At 36.2% G+C, this 18,820-nt stretch overlaps 2 protein-coding genes across 26 annotated transcripts in view; one reads left to right on the forward strand and one right to left on the reverse strand.

The window, feature by feature from the left end:
- The window catches only part of RALGPS1 (Ral GEF with PH domain and SH3 binding motif 1), a 90,535-nt gene that overhangs the window by 25,937 nt on the left and 45,778 nt on the right, over positions 1-18,820 (forward strand). The gene's annotated exons all lie outside the window — the stretch shown is intronic.
- Positions 55-17,788, reverse strand: ANGPTL2 (angiopoietin-like 2). The gene is made up of 5 exons (NM_001277699.2): positions 17,446-17,788; positions 8,914-9,770; positions 1,656-1,849; positions 1,206-1,476; positions 55-795 (listed from the first exon to the last, which is right to left on the reverse strand). Exons 2-5 carry the CDS (start codon positions 9,719-9,721, stop codon positions 596-598), a joined length of 1,473 nt encoding a protein of 490 aa, NP_001264628.1. The 5' UTR covers positions 9,722-9,770; positions 17,446-17,788; the 3' UTR covers positions 55-595.

The raw sequence follows: 18,820 nt of genomic DNA on the forward strand, positions 1-18,820 counted from the left end.
AGGAGAAAGACTGGACCTACCACAACAGTAATGATTTGAATATCTGCTCACCAATTCAAGTTATGTAGTACTAATTTTATTAATGTAAATTAACAAAGATTAAATTAGAATAATCACACTACTGTACATATACCAGCTACATAGTTCAAAGGATATGATCTCCTGTGTCAAGTAATTGCTCATAATAATAATAACACTCTTGCTGTACAGTTTGTAAATTGAGAATATTTATACATAATATAACATTCAAAAATATTTAAATGACGTGGCAGTATTTTTAGCATCCAAGTTTAATTTACAGGGAATGAAAAACAGAAAATCTATCTACAGTCCATCTCACATGTCAATTCTAAAAGGCTTAATATAACAGCTTTCAGTATAAAGAGGTGTTCTAAATTTGTCATTTCTTTTTTCTTCAGCTTTTATTTTCCTGGAATGATTCTTGGAAACACAATATACAAGCCCTCACATCTTAGCAATAAATGTACAATATCTTACATTTCTTATTTTTGAAAAGATAACTCCAGGTAATAAAAGTATAGCTTTACATGTTTTTTAAAACAGAACAAGAAAGCTAGCCAAGAGAAAAATTATTTCAGTGGAATGTGTTGGGGTTAGGTCTTATCATCATAACAACTTTCTTTAGCGAGTATGATCCCCCCCGGAATTCAGCCCAGTAAACGCCATCCTGATATCGACTGCGGTAGTGTCCACCACGATACCAAACTCCATTGAGATTTGAATGAGCACATGCGTTGTACCACCATCCTCCTTTTTGATAATGAGCACAATTACCTGTAAAAGAGAGCTCAATTTCAGTCTTAGAAACAAAGATCTTATAGCAAGCAAAAAAGCTCAACACAAAGTGCATTTTTTAAGTATGTATTTATTAACATGTAATCTGTGAAGCATGTGCAAGGTGAACTGAGCCTTCTTCAAGAGCCATGTTCTGTAGACAGACTCTCTTCTTTGCTGGAAAATCTGTTGCATTATTGTCTCAAATAACCCTCATGGTACGTTTTACAGACCTTTGTTTAATGTAAATAATATTTTTAATTCAGTACGTATAAGAGTTGGTTGACACATCAGTTTGTCAGTTTTTGCTTCATAAGTTAATAATTGACAACTCTTAAAATGAGAATAAGTTTTATCTTTTGTGTACAGCCACAATTTATTATGCAAGAGACCAAAAGGGACCTTATTACCTGTGTATACATCGTGGTCCCGGTCCAATGTGGTGAACTGTTTACCATTGTGCCAAGTGAAGGAGTCTCCTGCATTGCCGTTGTAGCGTCCCAGTCTCAGCTTGTAATACTCACTTTCTGGCTCCAGTCTGAAGCTAGCATACTCAGCAAATACTTTTCGACCTGACCAGTCTTCCATTGTTATGAGCAGTTTGTAGTTGCCTTGATTTGTTAACCAATAAATATTTTCTAATCCGAGCCAATATTCTCCATCTATATTACCAAATCCTTGCTATAAAGGAAGCAAGAGAAGCATGTTAGTACTGTGCCTGCTTTATTGAATCTGAATGTATTCTTAAGTAGATAGCAAGCTCCTTTTTAAAGTAAGCTGTTGACCAGACTCTAAACCCATCTTTTAAATTACTTTACCAGTAGAGGGTAGAAGATATTAAACTGCTCACTTGTCCTAACCTTGTATGTCTCCCAGTTTCTGAAAAAGTTGACAGAACCATCCAGCCGTCTTTGAATGACTGTCCAGCCACCGGGGTCGTGCCGCTGATCACACCAGACTTGCATAAGTCGATTTGTGTTTTCTGGTTTTACAAGATAGATGGAGCTTGTGTCATGGCCATCTTCTAATGCTTGTAGACAATCTCTCCAGGGTCCTGTGTCAAAACAGTAAGAGTCTGCAGTCAAAATGTGATTGAGCATCACTTAAATACAGAGCAATATTTGAATTTGTTAGCGTTTTTCTGTGCTTTTTAGAGTATATTTCCTTCTGCTAAGTAGCACATTTGTTGGTTTGTTGGTTTTTTTTGTCTTCTTGAAGCTATGGTGTCCACTAAGTCTTTTCAGACAGATTACTTCATTGTAATGTTATTGCTGGAACGTTTCACAGTGAATTACTGATATGGGTAGCTTTTTAAGGCGGCTGAATTCTAATAACATTGGTTATATTTTCCAAGAAACCAATTAGGAATTCTGTAGGTAAATATTAATACATTAGAAAAAAGAATGATAAGGAGGAAGGTTTGTCAGATTTCTCTTCTGACTAGTCACCGTGAAACATATATTGCTGTTAAAAGTATCTTCCTTTTAAAATTATTTCAGTTAATCAACTTTTGTTTTTCATAAGAAAGTCCAATGCTGAAAGTGGTAGGGCTACCCTTGTACTTAGCAAGTGAGGTAGTAATATATGAGTTTTGTGGAACTGTCAGTGTTTTCTCCTGTTGTTGTTTTTTTTTTTTTTTTTTTTGTCTTTTTAACAAAATCAGAAGTCAGTGTACCCGGAGACAATCCAATTTTTTGATCTGTGGTAGTTCTGTGTACTTGTTTCCTCTGTCATCCTCACAGATTGCAATTAGAGTACTGCTGCTGGGCTCATTCTCTATTTCTGTTGTGGCTAACTGTTCAGATTTCTGGAAATGCATATGTAGATGCAGTATTTGGGGACACAGAGGGAACAGGAGATAGGTGTAATGAGTGATGGTAATTTATATTGCTCTTATTTATTTTATCACTTTTACTCAGACTTTCTGCTGTTGAAATGCTAGAAATCAGATTTATTATGCATTTTTCACCTCTGTGTCTTTATATTTAACCTAACAGAGTACGTTCTTTTCAAATTTGTTGAGACCCTGGCACAGGCTGCCTAGAGAAGCTGTGGATGTCCCATCCCTTGAAGTGTCTGACACCAGGCTGGATGGGGCTTTGGGGAGCCTGATCTGGTGTTGGGCAACCCAAGGAGGAGGGTTGGAACTGGATCATCTTTAAGGTCCCATCCAACCCAGGTCGTTATGTGATTTCATCCTAACGTGTTTTGTAAGCTTTTAGCTGTACCAAGCAAGTCTAAGGAAGAGTTTTCCTAGACAGGGATTGAAATTTTACTTGGAATTCATCTTTTGCTTAGTAGAATAGTTAGTAAAATACAATTGCAGTTATTTTGAACAATTTCTAGTGCTGGCCTTAGGTTACTTACTGGCTATTTACTGGTTATTCTACATAATTTCTTAATATTATGCACTTATTCAATATTTTGCAGAAGTGATTAACCAAGCTTGCCCTTTTGGGAATGAGTGGCAAGCAGGAACACAAATAAGAACGTGAAGTGAACGATTTATTTTTGCTTGTGTTTAGAAGCTGAAATTCTTCTACTCAAAATCAAAACCAAGTATCTTTTTTTACATTTCCCCATATTTAAAATTTGTATGTTCTTATGTATGTGTAGATTTTTATGTTATGCTTATCCATGGAGTTGAGTAAATTTCAGTTGTATTTTGAATGCTGGAGCTGTGTACTTATCTACATACTACTTTATCAATTATTTTCTTGTGGGAGGTACTGAGCCAACAGTAACAGATTTTGCTATTATATTGGAGAGGAAAAAAAAGCAATGGTCTTGAAATACCGAGAGAATCCTGATTTTCAGATAATTAGTTTTGATAAAGTCTCTTCAAGAGAGTAAAGCAGACCTTTGAGATGTAGTACCTTTTTAGTCAATGTGTCTTTCAACAGAGAAGACACATTTAACATCAGAAATATTTTGGGGTGGATATGTAGGATGGAGATGTGTAATGAGACTGTGCATGTATATTACATGAAGACCGTAGTAGTTTTTGATAACTGATAGTCGGACATCTTCAGTATAGCTTTGGACTTACATCCATCTATGCCCATGGGAATGAAATCTGTCCTAAGATAAGTTGAAGAACGTGAAATACGTTTAAAATATGGTTGTAGGTAACTTTGCTAACTCAGCGTAATTACTTTCTCCAGTGATGTTGTTTTGTTTTGTCTGCTTAATTTCTCTCTTCTGTAGTTGTTAGTTGTTGGGATTGTATTCATTTGGATGAATGCACTTTTGGCAGTTAAACTGCTTGTTATTTTGCATTATTTAATTATTTGAGACCTGTACAATTTAATTATTAATGAGAAAGGAGAAATTATAGTATAAGTAAGCATTAACTCCCAGATAACTCCTACCTAACAATGAAAAGTAGATTCTGAAGACAAAACTTTTGTTCTTAAAATAATTTTATATTAAAGTGGACAGAAAAGTTTCTCAAATCATATTCTATTCCTTGATCTTAACTAGAATAATTAAACAGTGCTAAACAGTACTTTTTCATGTGCTTTTGTAATGTTCATTTTTAAAATAAAAATAAAAAGCAGAGTTGTATGACTTAATTGTATTTTATCCTTTAAATTTGTGTATTCTTGGCCAGTATTTGTGAGCTGAAAGTGTTCTTCTAAATTACAGATTCATATAATTCTGCTTTGCACTATCTTCAGTCTGCAAAATGTTTCACTAAAATGAGCTGTTATATTTCAAGCTCTTACAAATATCTGCCTTTGTTTATGTAGCTTTTAGTTAATTTAAAATCATTAATAGAGAAGAAAGAATGTGAGATGGGTTTAAAAAATGAGAATTAACTCAGGAATACAAATCTGTCTTTCTTTGCAGGTAATGTACATAATTAATTTAAATGTTGCTTATTTTTTGATACCTATTGGCCATCTCTTCCAAGGGGTTCCTTTCCAGGATACTACTTTCTTTTTCATTATATTTTTAAGAACATTTGACGTGGATGCATGTTTAAATGCTTATTATCTAAAATAGACTGGAATACTTAAAATACTCTACAAAGTGAAATCACTTATGAAAATGAGACATCTATGGTATTTGGAACTGTATTTCTTATGTCTTGATAGAAGAACATCTTCAGCCTGCCTTTTTTTTTTCCCACAAGTTCATAGAATCATAGAATCGCTAAGGTTGGAAAAGACCCACAGGATCATCCAGTCCAACCATTCGCCCTTCATCAATGGTTCCCGCTAAACCATGTCCCTTAACACAACATCCAGACGCTCTTTAAACACCACCAGGGTCGGTGACTCCACCACCTCTCTGGGCAGCCCATTCCAGTGCCTGACCACCCTTTCAGAGAAGTAGTATTTCCTAACGTCCAGCCTGAATCTTCCCTGATGCAGCTTGAAGCCATTCCCTCTCGTCCTATCACTAGTCACCCAAGAGAAGAGGCTGACCCCCAGCTCACTACAACCTCCCTTCAGGTAGTTATAGAGAGCAATAAGGTCTCCCCTGAGCCTCCTCTTCTCTAGACTGAACAACCCCAGCTCCTTCAGCCACTCTTCATAAGGTCTGTGCTCCAGACCCCTCTGGTTGTTATATAATCCCATCTGAGTTTAGAAGAAATGTAATATATGCCACTATCCATCTCTTCATTCTTCTATCTATGCTGTATAGATTGCACTTATGCATGCTGAAATTCCTCTTGTAAAATTACTTCTACTAATTTTGTTGCATCTGTCACTTTCTATGTGTTTTCTGCATACTTGATATGTTTTTATCAAATACTTGCTCTTACTTCTCTTTTCCTTCAAATTAACGCTTCTTCCTTCTGCCTTTTTTTGTTACGCAGTCATAGTACTAAAAGCAGTTCAGGTAGACAAAATAATGAATGTTAGTGGATTTATTATGGGAATGATTAACAGAGATATTACAGTACATGGCTGTGTATAGGAATTCTCAGATCTTATATTCCACTTGACATTCAGTTCTAGCCTGGAAAATAAATGTCATGTGGTCTGTAGAATTTTTTTTTTAATTGTATGATAATATAAGTTTCTTGCTAATTATTTCAAGATACTTACTTCCAACTACCTGTTTATTTGCTTGGAGAAGAGTGTACCATATTAAAAAAAAAAAAAAAAGACAAGGTCTTTGAATTTGTTTGGGACAGCTTTTTAATAGATATATAAAATGGGAAATAGACCAAATAAAGAGCAGGCTTTTTAAGTTTGGACCTAGAGGGATGAACTGACTGAAAATTTGAAATAGGAAGCAGTGAAGGCAGTCTTGCCTGTGATTCTTAACAGAGAACAATAGGAAACTAAACAAAGAAAATGAGTTTAAATACATCAAACTTCAGCAAATTCAGAAGAGTGCACAGAGAAAATTATTTAGAAAATGCAAAGAGTTTAGAAGTTCATTAAGAAGTATCTGTTGAGGACACTGCAGTGGATTTTTTTCTGTTGTAGAAGGCTAAGGAAAACAGAAACTGATGTGGCTAGATCATTAACTTTCTAGTAGCACTGAAAACACAAAAACTCAAGCAGAGTAGGTGCTAGGATGATTGTTGATACACAGTAATAAGTTTAAGATCAAGGGAAAAGATTGATCTGCTTCTTTGTGATGAAGAAGACTGTTAACATTAAAATTAAGTGGTACCTAATATTTTTCTTCCTTTTTGCTTTAGTTTTTGTTGAAAAGGTCATGTGGGGTTAGATGTTTCATAGAACTGAGGTGCTTTAGCAAAGGCTGAGAACTTGAGAAGTACAGAAAGGACTGGATAAAAATGTATACAGTGGCTTTTTTTTTTTCAATGACTGGACAGTTGTGGGTTTGTTTTTTTTTTTTTTTGCTTTTGTGGTGGTGTTTGTGGCTTGGTGCTGCTTTTTTTCCCTTTTGTTTTCCCTACTTCATTCCAGATACCTATAGTGAACTGGATGAAGCATTGTTCTGGGCATTAGTCGTGGGGAGAGGCTTTGAGATACGTTTGGAGAATAGAAAACATTCTGGATGATGATGAGAACGTATTAAATGTTCCTTACCACCAAAAAGGTGGGGGGGAAGGAGAGGAGAGGAAGATGCCCTGGAAATTAAAGGCTAGATAACTTAGCTTCACTTCTTGGCATTTCCTTGAACAAATCAAACTTTTACAAACTAGACAATAAGGAGAGAGATTAGTATCAGAGTGGATTTGTACAGAACAAGTATGCAAAGTATTTTTCTAGTAATTATTATTGATAAAGAGAAAAATAGCAGATATCAAATCAACTTGGGACGTGACTTCTGGAGATCAACATGACAGTCAGCTAGATAAAAAGCATTTTCTCAGCCAGGTATCTTGGGGTTTTACCATATTGCAAAGAGACTATGACTCAAAACGTTTCTCTTAGCAATAAATGAATATGCTGTGTGAAGATAGATCAGCAAAGGTACTATGCATGTGAAATCTGTTCTGTTCTGCTGTGTGATAGTACAGTCTCAGCTCAAATTTGTTGACATTCTCTCCTGAGCATGATTCTTCATTCAGACTGTTAGAACATGGACTGCCCACATCAACACCTTTTATGGAAGGCAGTTGGTTATTACTGTAACATTCTTTGGCTAACTAATCTTAGTCAATTTGCCTTTTTTCCCTGGCCTTGACAAAGCTATTGAGATTTCTTTATACTAAAAACAATAGTAGTAATAAAAATAGAATATCTAGGACTTAAACTATTTTCCTTTTTATTTGCTATTCATCTAAAGCAAACTGACTCCATGACCAACATCAACAAAAATGTGTTTGTTTCTAAAATCACAGAATCTCAAAATAGTTGTGACTTAAAAGTTAAGGACTTTAAAAACTTGAGAGCAAGAGCAAATGTAACTTCTTCCTTTTTTAAGAAAGAATTAAGGATTGAAGTTTCAGGACTGAACTTATCTGCACTAGGAATAAATAAAATGCTATTTTTCCATTCTATTCTTGTTAGTTTTATTAATTCCCAGGCTAAGAAATGTTTTAGCTGGTCTCCAAGGTTTTATAAGATAGTTGTAAACTCTGTAAATAAAGACTTAACAAAGACTGAAATAACCATAAAATCGCTGTTTAAAATGAAGCCATCTGTTGTCATTTTGTGTTCTTGAGGGGAAAAAAGCACAGTGAGGTAGAAAAATAAAAAGTGTATTAGAATATCAGTTAAACAGGTTCTTAATCCCAAAGTCTCATTTGCTTCACTGGGAGTGTCTTCACTGATTTTGATTAGCGTTTTATTAACTCAAATGGAATACTGTATCTAGATCTAAGGGCAACTATTCACATGAATCTGAATACCAAATGTTACCTGAATTCGGATTGAAGTCTAAAACTTTTGTTTAACTCTCCAAATTCACTGTAATCTCTTAGACTGTTCCATTATCTCATCCACCTACTCATATTTTCCACTTAATAAGAGCTTTGGAAACAAATCAAACTGATACTGTTAGCATAAATCTGGGAAAGTCAGGCTTTAGCAATCTGAAATATGAAGTCTGTTATATTGTGCAGATAGAACTCTGCCCAAAGAATTTCATGCTAAAAGAAACAGTAATTTAGATACTCCAGACGATTATCAGTTACATTTACTTTTTCATACTTTGTCAGTTTCTGAGGTATCCTGTCATATGTTGCAGATTTTTTTAATATCATGTTTAATAATTTGTGCATCGTGTTTAATAATTTGTACCAGTAACAAATTTGGAAGCATTTTAACTTTGTTTTTTCACAAGAGATGGCCTTACACCTTTCTATAACCTTAACTGATGATAATACAGTACTAACATAATGACTAAAGAGATTCTGAATGTAGTGAACTTTTTTATGCTTAAACGGAGCAGATTTTTGCCACTCTTTGTGGCAAAAAGTGTTAAAGTACTTTCATTATCTAGTAGCAACCACACGTCTGGTGGTCCAAGAGAGTGAAAGTCCAGTGATACTGCTACATTTGGGGCTTTAAGTTCTCCCAAAAGGCTTTTGCCATTTGTACAGCTGGTAAAGTCAGCTCAATTTATGCAGACTGTGTCAGGTCTTAGAATCTCAATTAATTCAAAATAATTTATTTTGCTAAATGTTTCCTACTCCTTATTCATATAAATTAGTGAAGACGTATCAATAACATTACTTACCAGATGGTTTATTGGTTGAAGTGGGAATACTAGTAACGGCAGGCATGGTTGGTAAGGTAGGTGGCAGAACCTTTAAGTTCTGATCACTCTGAATCTCATTAGTAGATATCTGATTAATCATACGATTGTAAGTAGGAGGCTGGTACACTTTGCTTGGCGGTTGTGGAGTTTGTGGCAGAGGCTTTATGGATGGCATTCTTTGACAGTATTCTTCTAGCTGGTTAATTATTATTGACTGATTATTTGCAATTGACATCAAATGTTGATACTTGTACTCTAAGTCTTTGTATTTGTTTGCAAGCTGCAGCATGTCTGCAGTTTGATTCAAGATCTTATTCTCAAGTTGGGAAAGTTCCAAGGCATTGTCCCGTTTTCGGATAATTTCATGTAATAACTGCATATAGAGTTGTGTGACACGAGAGTTCATATTTCTGCTCTCTTTTCTTAAGAGCTTGACCTCATTAACAATCCCACCATCTACCTCTACCAGTTGCTGGAGAGTTTCTATTTGTCTCTTTTGTTTAAGGAGTTCATTGTTAAGTAACTGTAATTCTTGTTTATTTACCCTGTTTTCGAGGAGAACCTCAGGTTCTTTAGAATTCACACAAATGGCACCTGTCACTCTCTGTTGAGGTACAATAAAGGTGTAAGTGCATTTGTCCTGTGGATCACTGGAACGCTTGTATCTGTTCATATAAATGAACTCTTGTTCTCTTTCCTCATCATTGTCTTCAAATTCTTGTGTTTTGCTAGCAGCAGTTCCTACAGCAGCTATAAGCATTAAACAGATGAATCTTGTTGTCATCATGATCCTCTATTTCTGGTCAAATATTCTTCTGCAAAGAACTTCATAAAATCTGTTTGAAAATACATTTAATGTAAGTAACAAATTGGAAATCCAGTTCATGCTTAAAAAAAAAAACACACGAAATCATAATTTGTTCTATAACTTAACATACAGTATAATATTGCGTAATAATTAGTTTGACTATGAACAGATGAGGTAATTTTCTTGTCTAGTGTGAGTTCATGTCAGCTAGAGGAGACATCGTCAGAAATGAGCTTTATTGTGCTATCATCACAACTGCAGCAGTTAATAGTTACCAGTTTATCTAAAATCTGCAAAGAACCACAAAACATTGTTTGAAATACTAGTCTTTGAAGAGTCCTTACTTTCAAGCAAGTTCCACAGAAGTTTCCAAGATTGGTGTTTTCATTGAAGTATAAAATACATTTTTATTTCTTAGACCTAGAAATATAATCCTTAAATGTAGACAAAAGGTAGGCAAATCTGTGCTGTTAGAAGTTGTAATAATATTAAATAGCTCATCCGCAATAATTTATAACTGCAGAGAGTATTGCTTAGATGACATGCTACAATTTTAGTTTGGTCAGCAGTATTGAACCTTATAGTAAAAATAAGAAGAAAAAAGTGGAAAAAAAATTACACTAGTCCTTAATTAAAATCTCTACTGTCCAAATACCGTGGGTGGTAGAATGTGTTGTTTTTCCAGACTAGTGGAATTGATAACTAAAAATTTGTGTTTATTGTGTTTTGCATAAATTTACATTCTGGCTCACTGGAACCACCGCCTTTGCACTCAGCCTGATTTTAATGATCTCCCCTTTAGAAGGGGAAAAATGCGTTTAGATGCACATGGAGGATAGAGATGACCCACAGCTAATAAAATCAGCTGCTCGTGTTTATTGACATACTGCAATAGATCTATTATGATGAAATTACACTAACTTTTTTTTTTACTGTGAGCAGCTTACTACTCAAGGTGGAAATTTGAGGCAATCACAGTCTTTTAAAAATATAACTCAGTACTGCAGGTTCATAGGTAGCAGTCTTCCAGGAAGTGTGAACTTGGCACTAGTGCAACTGCCATGAGTAGAGAACATTCTCTTATCAGCTGCATAAATAGATATCATATATTTCATTGATATCATATTTCTAATAGCTTGGTTAATTTCAATGTTTGTATATGTGTGTGTATGTTTGTGTGTGTATGTGTGTATATATTTATATATATTTTATATATCACAGGGACCCCAAAGTTGTAAAAGACCTCCAAGATCATCTAGTCCAACTGTCCGTCAACCACCAGTATTTCTCCACTGAACCATGTCCCTTAATACCACATTTAGATGTTTCTTCAGCCCCTCCAGGGACAGTGACTCCATCACCTCCCTGGCCATCCCATTTCAGTGCCTGACCACACTTTTTGGAGAAGCTTTTCCTAATATCCAACTTGAATCTCCCCTTATGCAACTTGAGACTATTCCCTCTCATCCCATTGCTGTTATGTGGGAGAAGGGGTCATCCCCACACCTTGCTACAACCTCCTTTCGGGGCAATAAGGTCTCCCCTGAGCCTTCTCTTCTCCAGACTAAACAGTCCTGGCTCCCTCAGGAACTCCTCATAAGACTTGTGCTCCGGACCCCTCACAGCTTTGTTTCCCTTCTCTGGATATGCTCCAGAGCCTTGATGTTGTATAGTGAAGGGCCCAAAACTGAATTCAGTACTTGAGGTACAGCCTCACCAGAGCTGAGTACAGGGGGATGATTACCTACCTCCCTGCTCCTAGTGACAACGCTTTCTGATACAAGCTAGGATACCATTGGCCTTCTTGGCCATCTGGGCATGCTGCTGTCTCATGTTTAGCTGAGTGTTGACCAACACCCCCATGTACATTTCTTCCACAGTCTTCCAGCCACTTTGCTCTAAGCCTGTAGCACTGCCTGAAGTATTTATTGTATTTCCATACAGATGGGCTGTTATTGCAAATGACTCTGACACAGTAGGTGTAAAATGGGCTTTATTTCAGTGTTTGAATTGAAATACCTTCCTTTCCCTCAAAAAATGCAACTCTTCTGGCCTGCTGAAAGGATTTTTTTTTTTCCTCAGAGTTTACTTGTTTTTATTTACAGTATCTCATGCCCTTATTCAAGCATATGATTTAGGACATATATTCTTTTCCAAGCTGAAAAGATACAGAAAAACTTGCAACGGTTTGGGTTTTCTCCATTTATCTTTCTTTTTTTTTTAAGAACAGTTTAGGAAAAAAAATAGGATAAAGTTAACGTTTCTTAACATTTCAAAGTATTCAAAATGAAGAAGATAATCATCAGTGAATGACATCAGCATGATCACAGCATGCTAAAATGCTTCTCTCTCTCATGATCTTGTCTGCATGTCACCTTTTTTAAGGTGCTCTTCCTACAAAAGAAAGTGTTGGAAGTGAAAGTACATTTGTAAAAGAATGCTCTTTTACAAACAGAAACAAGAAATGTTTTCATGTCTTCCTGCCAGCAGACTGTTTATGAAACAATGCTATGTCTTTCATTGTTGCTACTTGTTGATTTGAGGGGGAAAAAAAAGTTCAGAACAAAGGCTATTTGTTCCATATTATGATAGGCTATATCAGATAAACAGCATTTCTTCATAGTTAGATTCAAATAAACTTCATAATTAACATGCTTGTTTGCAAAATTCTGAACGATGAGTCTTTTAGGGGAAAAAAAAGCTTGCTAGTGTTAGTGGGGAGAGTAGTGAGATAAGGACTTCTGAGGAATGTTTTAATGTTTTTTAGTTCCTTTCTCTTCTTTTTTGTCACTATGAAATTCATAGGACATCAGGATTGCCTTCTCATGAGAGAGTGTGATCTTACATATTAGATGTGTGGCACACTAGCTTTCTGTTTTCTTCTGTTGTATTATGCAAATTAATTGTCTGTACTCTTTTTGTCCTTAAGTAGTGCGGCTTCTTGCTGATAATTCATTTCTTCCTGTTTTTCTGGCTAAGCCCTGCTCTTTCTCTCTCCCCTTCCTATCAGCTCTTTTGCACTGGACTAGGAGGGAACTGTATGACTGGCATCATGTTCATCACCAGTGCAACATCCCTCTTGGGTATTTGCAGATTTTCAAATTTGCCATTGCACAAGAGGACGTTATATAAAGGCATGCTTGGAGGTTTGGTGTGAATTTTCTTTGCTGGAACTATCTTTCTCTTACCAGAACTTCTCCAGCAAACAAGCATACAAACAAAAATAGGAGAAGTGAGTCACTCTTAAGAAAGAGATGTGTAATTCTAATTAATAATGAAATAGAATTTCTGCTTAGAAAAGATAAGAGAATTGGAAGTAATTTCATGTTTAGATTCTGGCAGTTCAATAGTTGTCCTCCTCAAAACATTGTTTTAGCAGAGTTGAGTTGGTACACTTATACTAGTGCAGATGCAGCTAAGGTCAGTTTTGTGGATGCTTACCATACTTAGTAGTATTTATTACTCAGATGAAAACTTTGTTTGTTTGTTTTTACCTGTGTAACTGCATCTGTACAAAAACTTCTGGCAGCACTACTGTGTGTTATGTTAACTAGGAGCTAAGTGTTTTGGTGGTGATTTCAAGTTGTAGACCAAATGTTGGCCTATTTATGTATATAACTGAAAGGAGGTAACAATGACTTGATTTGTTTGCTCATTCATTGTTTGCTTAACTGAGGATGTTCCATGACCTGCTGAAAAAAGGAAACAAACTTTCTGAGATGGTTATTGAATGCTGCAGCTTTTGATTGTTTTTTCCTGTCTTTTAAATGGAAAAAGCAAACAGAATCATTATTTGGCTTTGCTTGGAAATGGTTGCCTGTTCTGTACTCTGTCATACTTAAAGAAATTTTGGTTAGTCAAAATATATATTACTTTCTGATTGCTATGAATATATTGAAACTTACAGATGATATTTCAATGAGAGTTAAGTATTTTACCATCTTAAATTAACAGCTGCTTCTTATGCTGGACTTTATTACTGCCACAGTCCTGAAATGACGAAGTTAAAATTATTTCTGTTTTTAAAGTATTACTGTTTGACAAATGTTGCTTTTTTAAAAATTGACTTACCTTAAAAGAAAGTGTGAAAGGTAGTAATGCCAACAGTGTGAGTTTTTAAGCTATTACAGAATGTGCACTTAATTGTAGACATTCCAGCATGTATACTTTTTTTCCATTTCTTGTTTGTTCTGATTCCATCATTTTTCCAAAGTAGACACACATACTTGTATTCAATAATTTCGTTAAGGTTTTCTGAAATATTTTACCTATCTATGTGAGTTTTGTGTGAAAATGGGTGTATATCAGATGAAAAGTACGACCTGAAATAACATAATAAGGTATAACTGTCTGTTAAAATTCCACCAGTAACCATCAGTGCTATGGCTGTTCTCTGTTGGATGTATTTTTTTTTTTAATAAAATGGACATTTGCGGTATTACTCTGTAAAGAAAAGGTTTTATGAGGGCCTCTGTATGTATTATCACAACTTTTGCATATAGATCTCAAGTAGTCTTGCAATGTTATTTCAGCTATTGAGAGATTGACATCTTATCTCAGAGAGTCTGTAGTGTTCTTTTAATACCTGCACATTGTGATCTGTAAAAAAAAAAAAGAGCGGAGACAACAGGAAAACCAGTGAATGGTGACTAAGCAGTGAGATCAGTTCTCCTTTATTTTGGATTATGAGTGAGTTCAAGGATGAAATGTTTTGACATTTAAGGAAGCCATCACCTGTAATATGGCATTTTGAAGGACTACTACAGCAAAATAATGAGCTCTGTAAACCCTGCATAGAAAACCTTCCTTAAGACAAATATGGAAAATAATTGACTGAATTTTATATCAAAATATAAATTTAATCAGTATGGATTCCTTCTATGGATAGAGTACTTAAAGGAATCAGTAGGCAAAAGCATTACAAGTGCTGCTTGCTGCTGCTCTTATTTTTCTGTATATAATAAACTTATTAAGTTAGAGGACTATAGGTATGCAAATGTCAGGTGCTGAGGTATGTAAATGTAGCTTCTGCCTAAATGATAAATGACACTGTACCTACTCTTGGAGACTGCTTTACAGAGAAGACGCTTTGCCACACTGAAACCAGGATGTTACACAAGGGGATTTCTAGGGACTTCAGTAACCATTGTAACATGGTTATTCAGTACTGTGTAGTTAACTTTACTGTGAAGATAATCTAATTAAAATACTTCACCAATTTGGTTTGAGGAGCTAATACTTAAGATCCTTCATCCTATGTGATGAAGATAGCAAATTTTTCTTTTAATGTTTTTAAAGGTTTGTATATTGCAGTTCAGGACCCAAGGATACAGTGTTTGTCTACCAGGCTTCATTTATGATGGTCATTATAAAAAAGGTGAAGGTTTCCTACCTGACTTTTAACACTTAAGCAAGAGTGTTTGTAACTGTCAAAGCAAAATAAAATTCCCCATTTAACTTCCGATTTTTAATAACAACTGTTCTTAAAAACTGGTTGCTACCATCTTCCCTCATTGTTATTCAATTTCCTCAAAAAGGAACCCAGAGTTCATACATTATACTTAGAAAATTTAGTTTCAGAGTTTCAACTTTTATTATTTATTGTCACCTTTTCTTTTCGGGGGGCGGGGGAGTTAAACATGGCTTTAGTTTCCTTAAAGAATTAGTGGACAAACAAGATTCAATGCTGTAAATTTATTTCTGTCCTTGTGAGTCACAGCAGGATGAACAATATCGATCATATTTAATGTGCTGAGGCTGGCAGTCATTTGGAGGGCTGGCTTTCCCTACATGCACTACATGCTATGGGACACTGTGTATGGTTTCCTCAGGAATTTAGATGCATAAATGAATGCATAGTTACAAAAGGTGTAGTATTAGATCTTACAGCATTTTTTGCTTGAAAACATAAGCTATCTGACTTGATTGTGTGTTGACACATAGTTTGAGATGTTCATTCTAGAGAAGAAACATGAAAAACTAACAACAGATCTTCACTGTTTCTTTAATGCTTTTGTGTTTGATATTGAAAGGGTTTGAAGGATTGAATTATATTAATCTATCATTTTTTCATGTAGTCTTCATCTTCGATGTGATTTCTACATTTCTTCTGTACTTGAAGGGGAAGGGACTTCCATCAGTACAGCTTTTAGTTTAGAATTAACTCCTGCAGTTTGATTTTTTTTTTTCAGTGAAATTACTGCTGTGCAAAAAAAAAAAAAAAAAAAAAAACCCAAAAAAAACCAGAACACTATATTTTTCAGTTTGGTAAAAGGAAATTCACAGTGAAAGTACTGCACAGCAGTATGCATGCCACGTGTATTAGGAAAAGTTTTAAGGTTTTGATGGAAGTATAATAGGGGATAGGAAAGGGCTGACACGTAGTGGCATGCAGTTTCAGTTACAGAAAGGTGATGTAAGAGGAAGTTTAACTCCAAGTTTATTGGGTGGAGTGATTTTTGTTTTTTTTTTTTTATCACTAGTTACTTCTATTCTAAGTCATGCCATACTTCTGACAGAAACCTATTAGTTGCTTTAGAAGCTTTCACTAATGCATTCTGTACTTTCTATACTTAGCTGTTTTTTGTCCATTTAGATTTGTGTTAAAATCTTGTTTCAGAAAACTAGTTCATTATTCTTAAAAGAAGGGTTTTTGTCACTGAGGGCAATGGATTAGTAACAAAACACTTTAGAATGACATTGCCTTCCTTCCTGCAGAACTTTTGTTTTGAAATGGTACCAACTGCTGCAAGAAACTTCCTAAGATTGTGTATCCTTTGCTGCCGTCTAACTTTTTCAAGTTTTTGGCAAAAGAATAAGGCTTTTTTTAGTTACAAGAAGCGTAGATTTTCTTTTGGGAATACCCAAAAGGAATTTCAGTCATTGTTAGTGGATTGTTCTTTGTGCTTTACTAGAGTTCCATTCTAGACTTGGAATGGAGTTATTGAGAGCACTGCTTTTGTTATTACTTCCCTTAGCAGCGGCCTCACCTTATTTTCACTTAATCCAGTCACTACCAAAAAATACTCATAATGTGTGCACGTATGCGCACACTTAGTACATAATAGCCCTTAAACAGATTCATATTTTTGTGAATGTGAACCTTTTTGCTCATGAAAAGTAGTTGGATCACACAGTAAATTTTTACATAGAAATACTCACAGATGCTATGTTCTTTTTTTAAATTGAACTTTACTTTGTAGACTCTTCAAAGTTCCAGGCACTGTTGTGTCTCTTTGATCAGGCGTAAGTGTGTGAAAGAATGCAGATTTCATCATTTTTAATACAAGCAGTCCATTACAAAAGTTACCGTAGAAATCAGTATGTCCTGAAAAGTTTGCTGAGAGACATGCAGCATTCAAAAGCTTTTGCAGCCAGTTTGAAGCATTAAGCCCAAAGTTACATGCAGAATTAAATAAGGTAAGATAAATGTCATATTCAAGAAAATAATGGCAATGTGGCTTTTCAGTGCTTGATTTTGTAAAATCTCTCAATTATTTCCACAACTAAATCTGCATGTGCTCATTCTTTTTATTTCGTTAAAAAATAAATAAATAGGTTTGTTGCTGGTACTAGAAAGCAGTAGTGTAATGTGTTTGAAAAGCCTGCATTTGCTCATATGCAAACAGATCAGTCTGTGGACGCTCAACAAACAAAAAATCTGCATAGTTTAGATTTAATCCATTGGTACTGTGCATTCTTACCCTGCCTCCTTCGTCTTCTTTCTTCTGTCCTTAGCGTGCTTTCATCAAAGTTTATCAGAACCACTCATCCGCAGGGGCTGTGACATCTCTCTTGGCTGTTGGTATCATACACACAACTCTTCCGTGACGGTAGCCTGAAGTCTGTAGCTGGGTAGCTGCTGCACTTAAGTTCAATAAGCAAATATCTAGATGTTCTACAAAAATATTCCCTTTCTTTTTTGTTTGTTTTTTTAAAGATTTTTCACAGCATGGCCATGTGTCCGTACAGTATTACTGTTGAGACACAGGCTTCCTTTTGGTAGGAGAGAACTTGGCATTCTGGGTTTAAAATCGTGAGTTCATCATTTCTTGCAAGGCTGAAGCAGCCTTATTTGAACTTCAGTTCCTTTGTGGGAGACTTACATCTGGGGGGGGAAGCACGCAGCAGGCCGACAGGCTCTGGTTGGATGGATGAGCCTTTCCTCCTCCCACTGGCGCTGGGGATACACAGGCGAAAGGCGCGCGCGGGGCCTCCCCTCCCGCCAGCGGCAGAGCAGCGGCGGGCCGGGCCCGGCGGCGCTTTGACCTCAGCGCCCGCCCAGCGCGCTGCGCTGTGCTGCCCTGGGGCTGGGCCAGGCGCTGCGGGCCGGCTGCAAGATGGCAGGGCTGTGCAGGCGTCCTGCTCGGGCAGACCAGGGTTTTGCTTTACTCCCGGTGTTATGTAACCTATTGTATTTGTGTGCATTTTTCTATCCTGTTTTCGTAGCTGAAACTTCTTAAGCACAAGTCATGACCACTTGTTCCGTAGCATTAAAAGCGGGACAAAATTCGAGCTAGGCAAGCTGCCCCTTGTTGTGTTCTTGCTGTTGGTTAAATAATCACTGATAATCTCGAGGAAACTTATTTTTTCCCGTGGTGGTTCCACAGTGTTAGGAAGAAATCCCGGAGATGGTGTGAGTCTGGGTTGGGCTTTGTGCTTCCTGCTTATAGGCTTTTTGCAAAACGTTATGAGGTAGATAGAAGTATACGGGTTGCTCCAAAAGTAATGCCTCCTGTTTATTTTTATGGAAACTACAACAAAGAGCACAATAGCATTACTTGATAGAGCAGATTCTCAGCTATGAAGCAGTCCTTTTCAATGCAGTCACCACCATTAGCTTTGCATTTTCACCTGCACTGAACAAGAGCATGCATGCTGTGCTTGTAAAGATCTGCGCCAGCAGAGGTGATCCACCGTTGCTGTTAGTCCTGCTGAAGCCACCCCCTGCCCCTCACTGTGCTCACATCCACTGTTTGATTTCCATAAATGTTCAGCAAGTGTCAATGGGTGCCACGTTTTCCACATGGAGGATTTCAGTGACGCACCTTTGCTCCATATGTGCTTCCATATCAGACG

The sequence above is a fragment of the Gallus gallus genome, chromosome 17 (assembly GCF_016699485.2).
Source record: "Gallus gallus isolate bGalGal1 chromosome 17, bGalGal1.mat.broiler.GRCg7b, whole genome shotgun sequence".
Classification (NCBI taxonomy): Eukaryota; Metazoa; Chordata; class Aves; order Galliformes; family Phasianidae; genus Gallus; species Gallus gallus.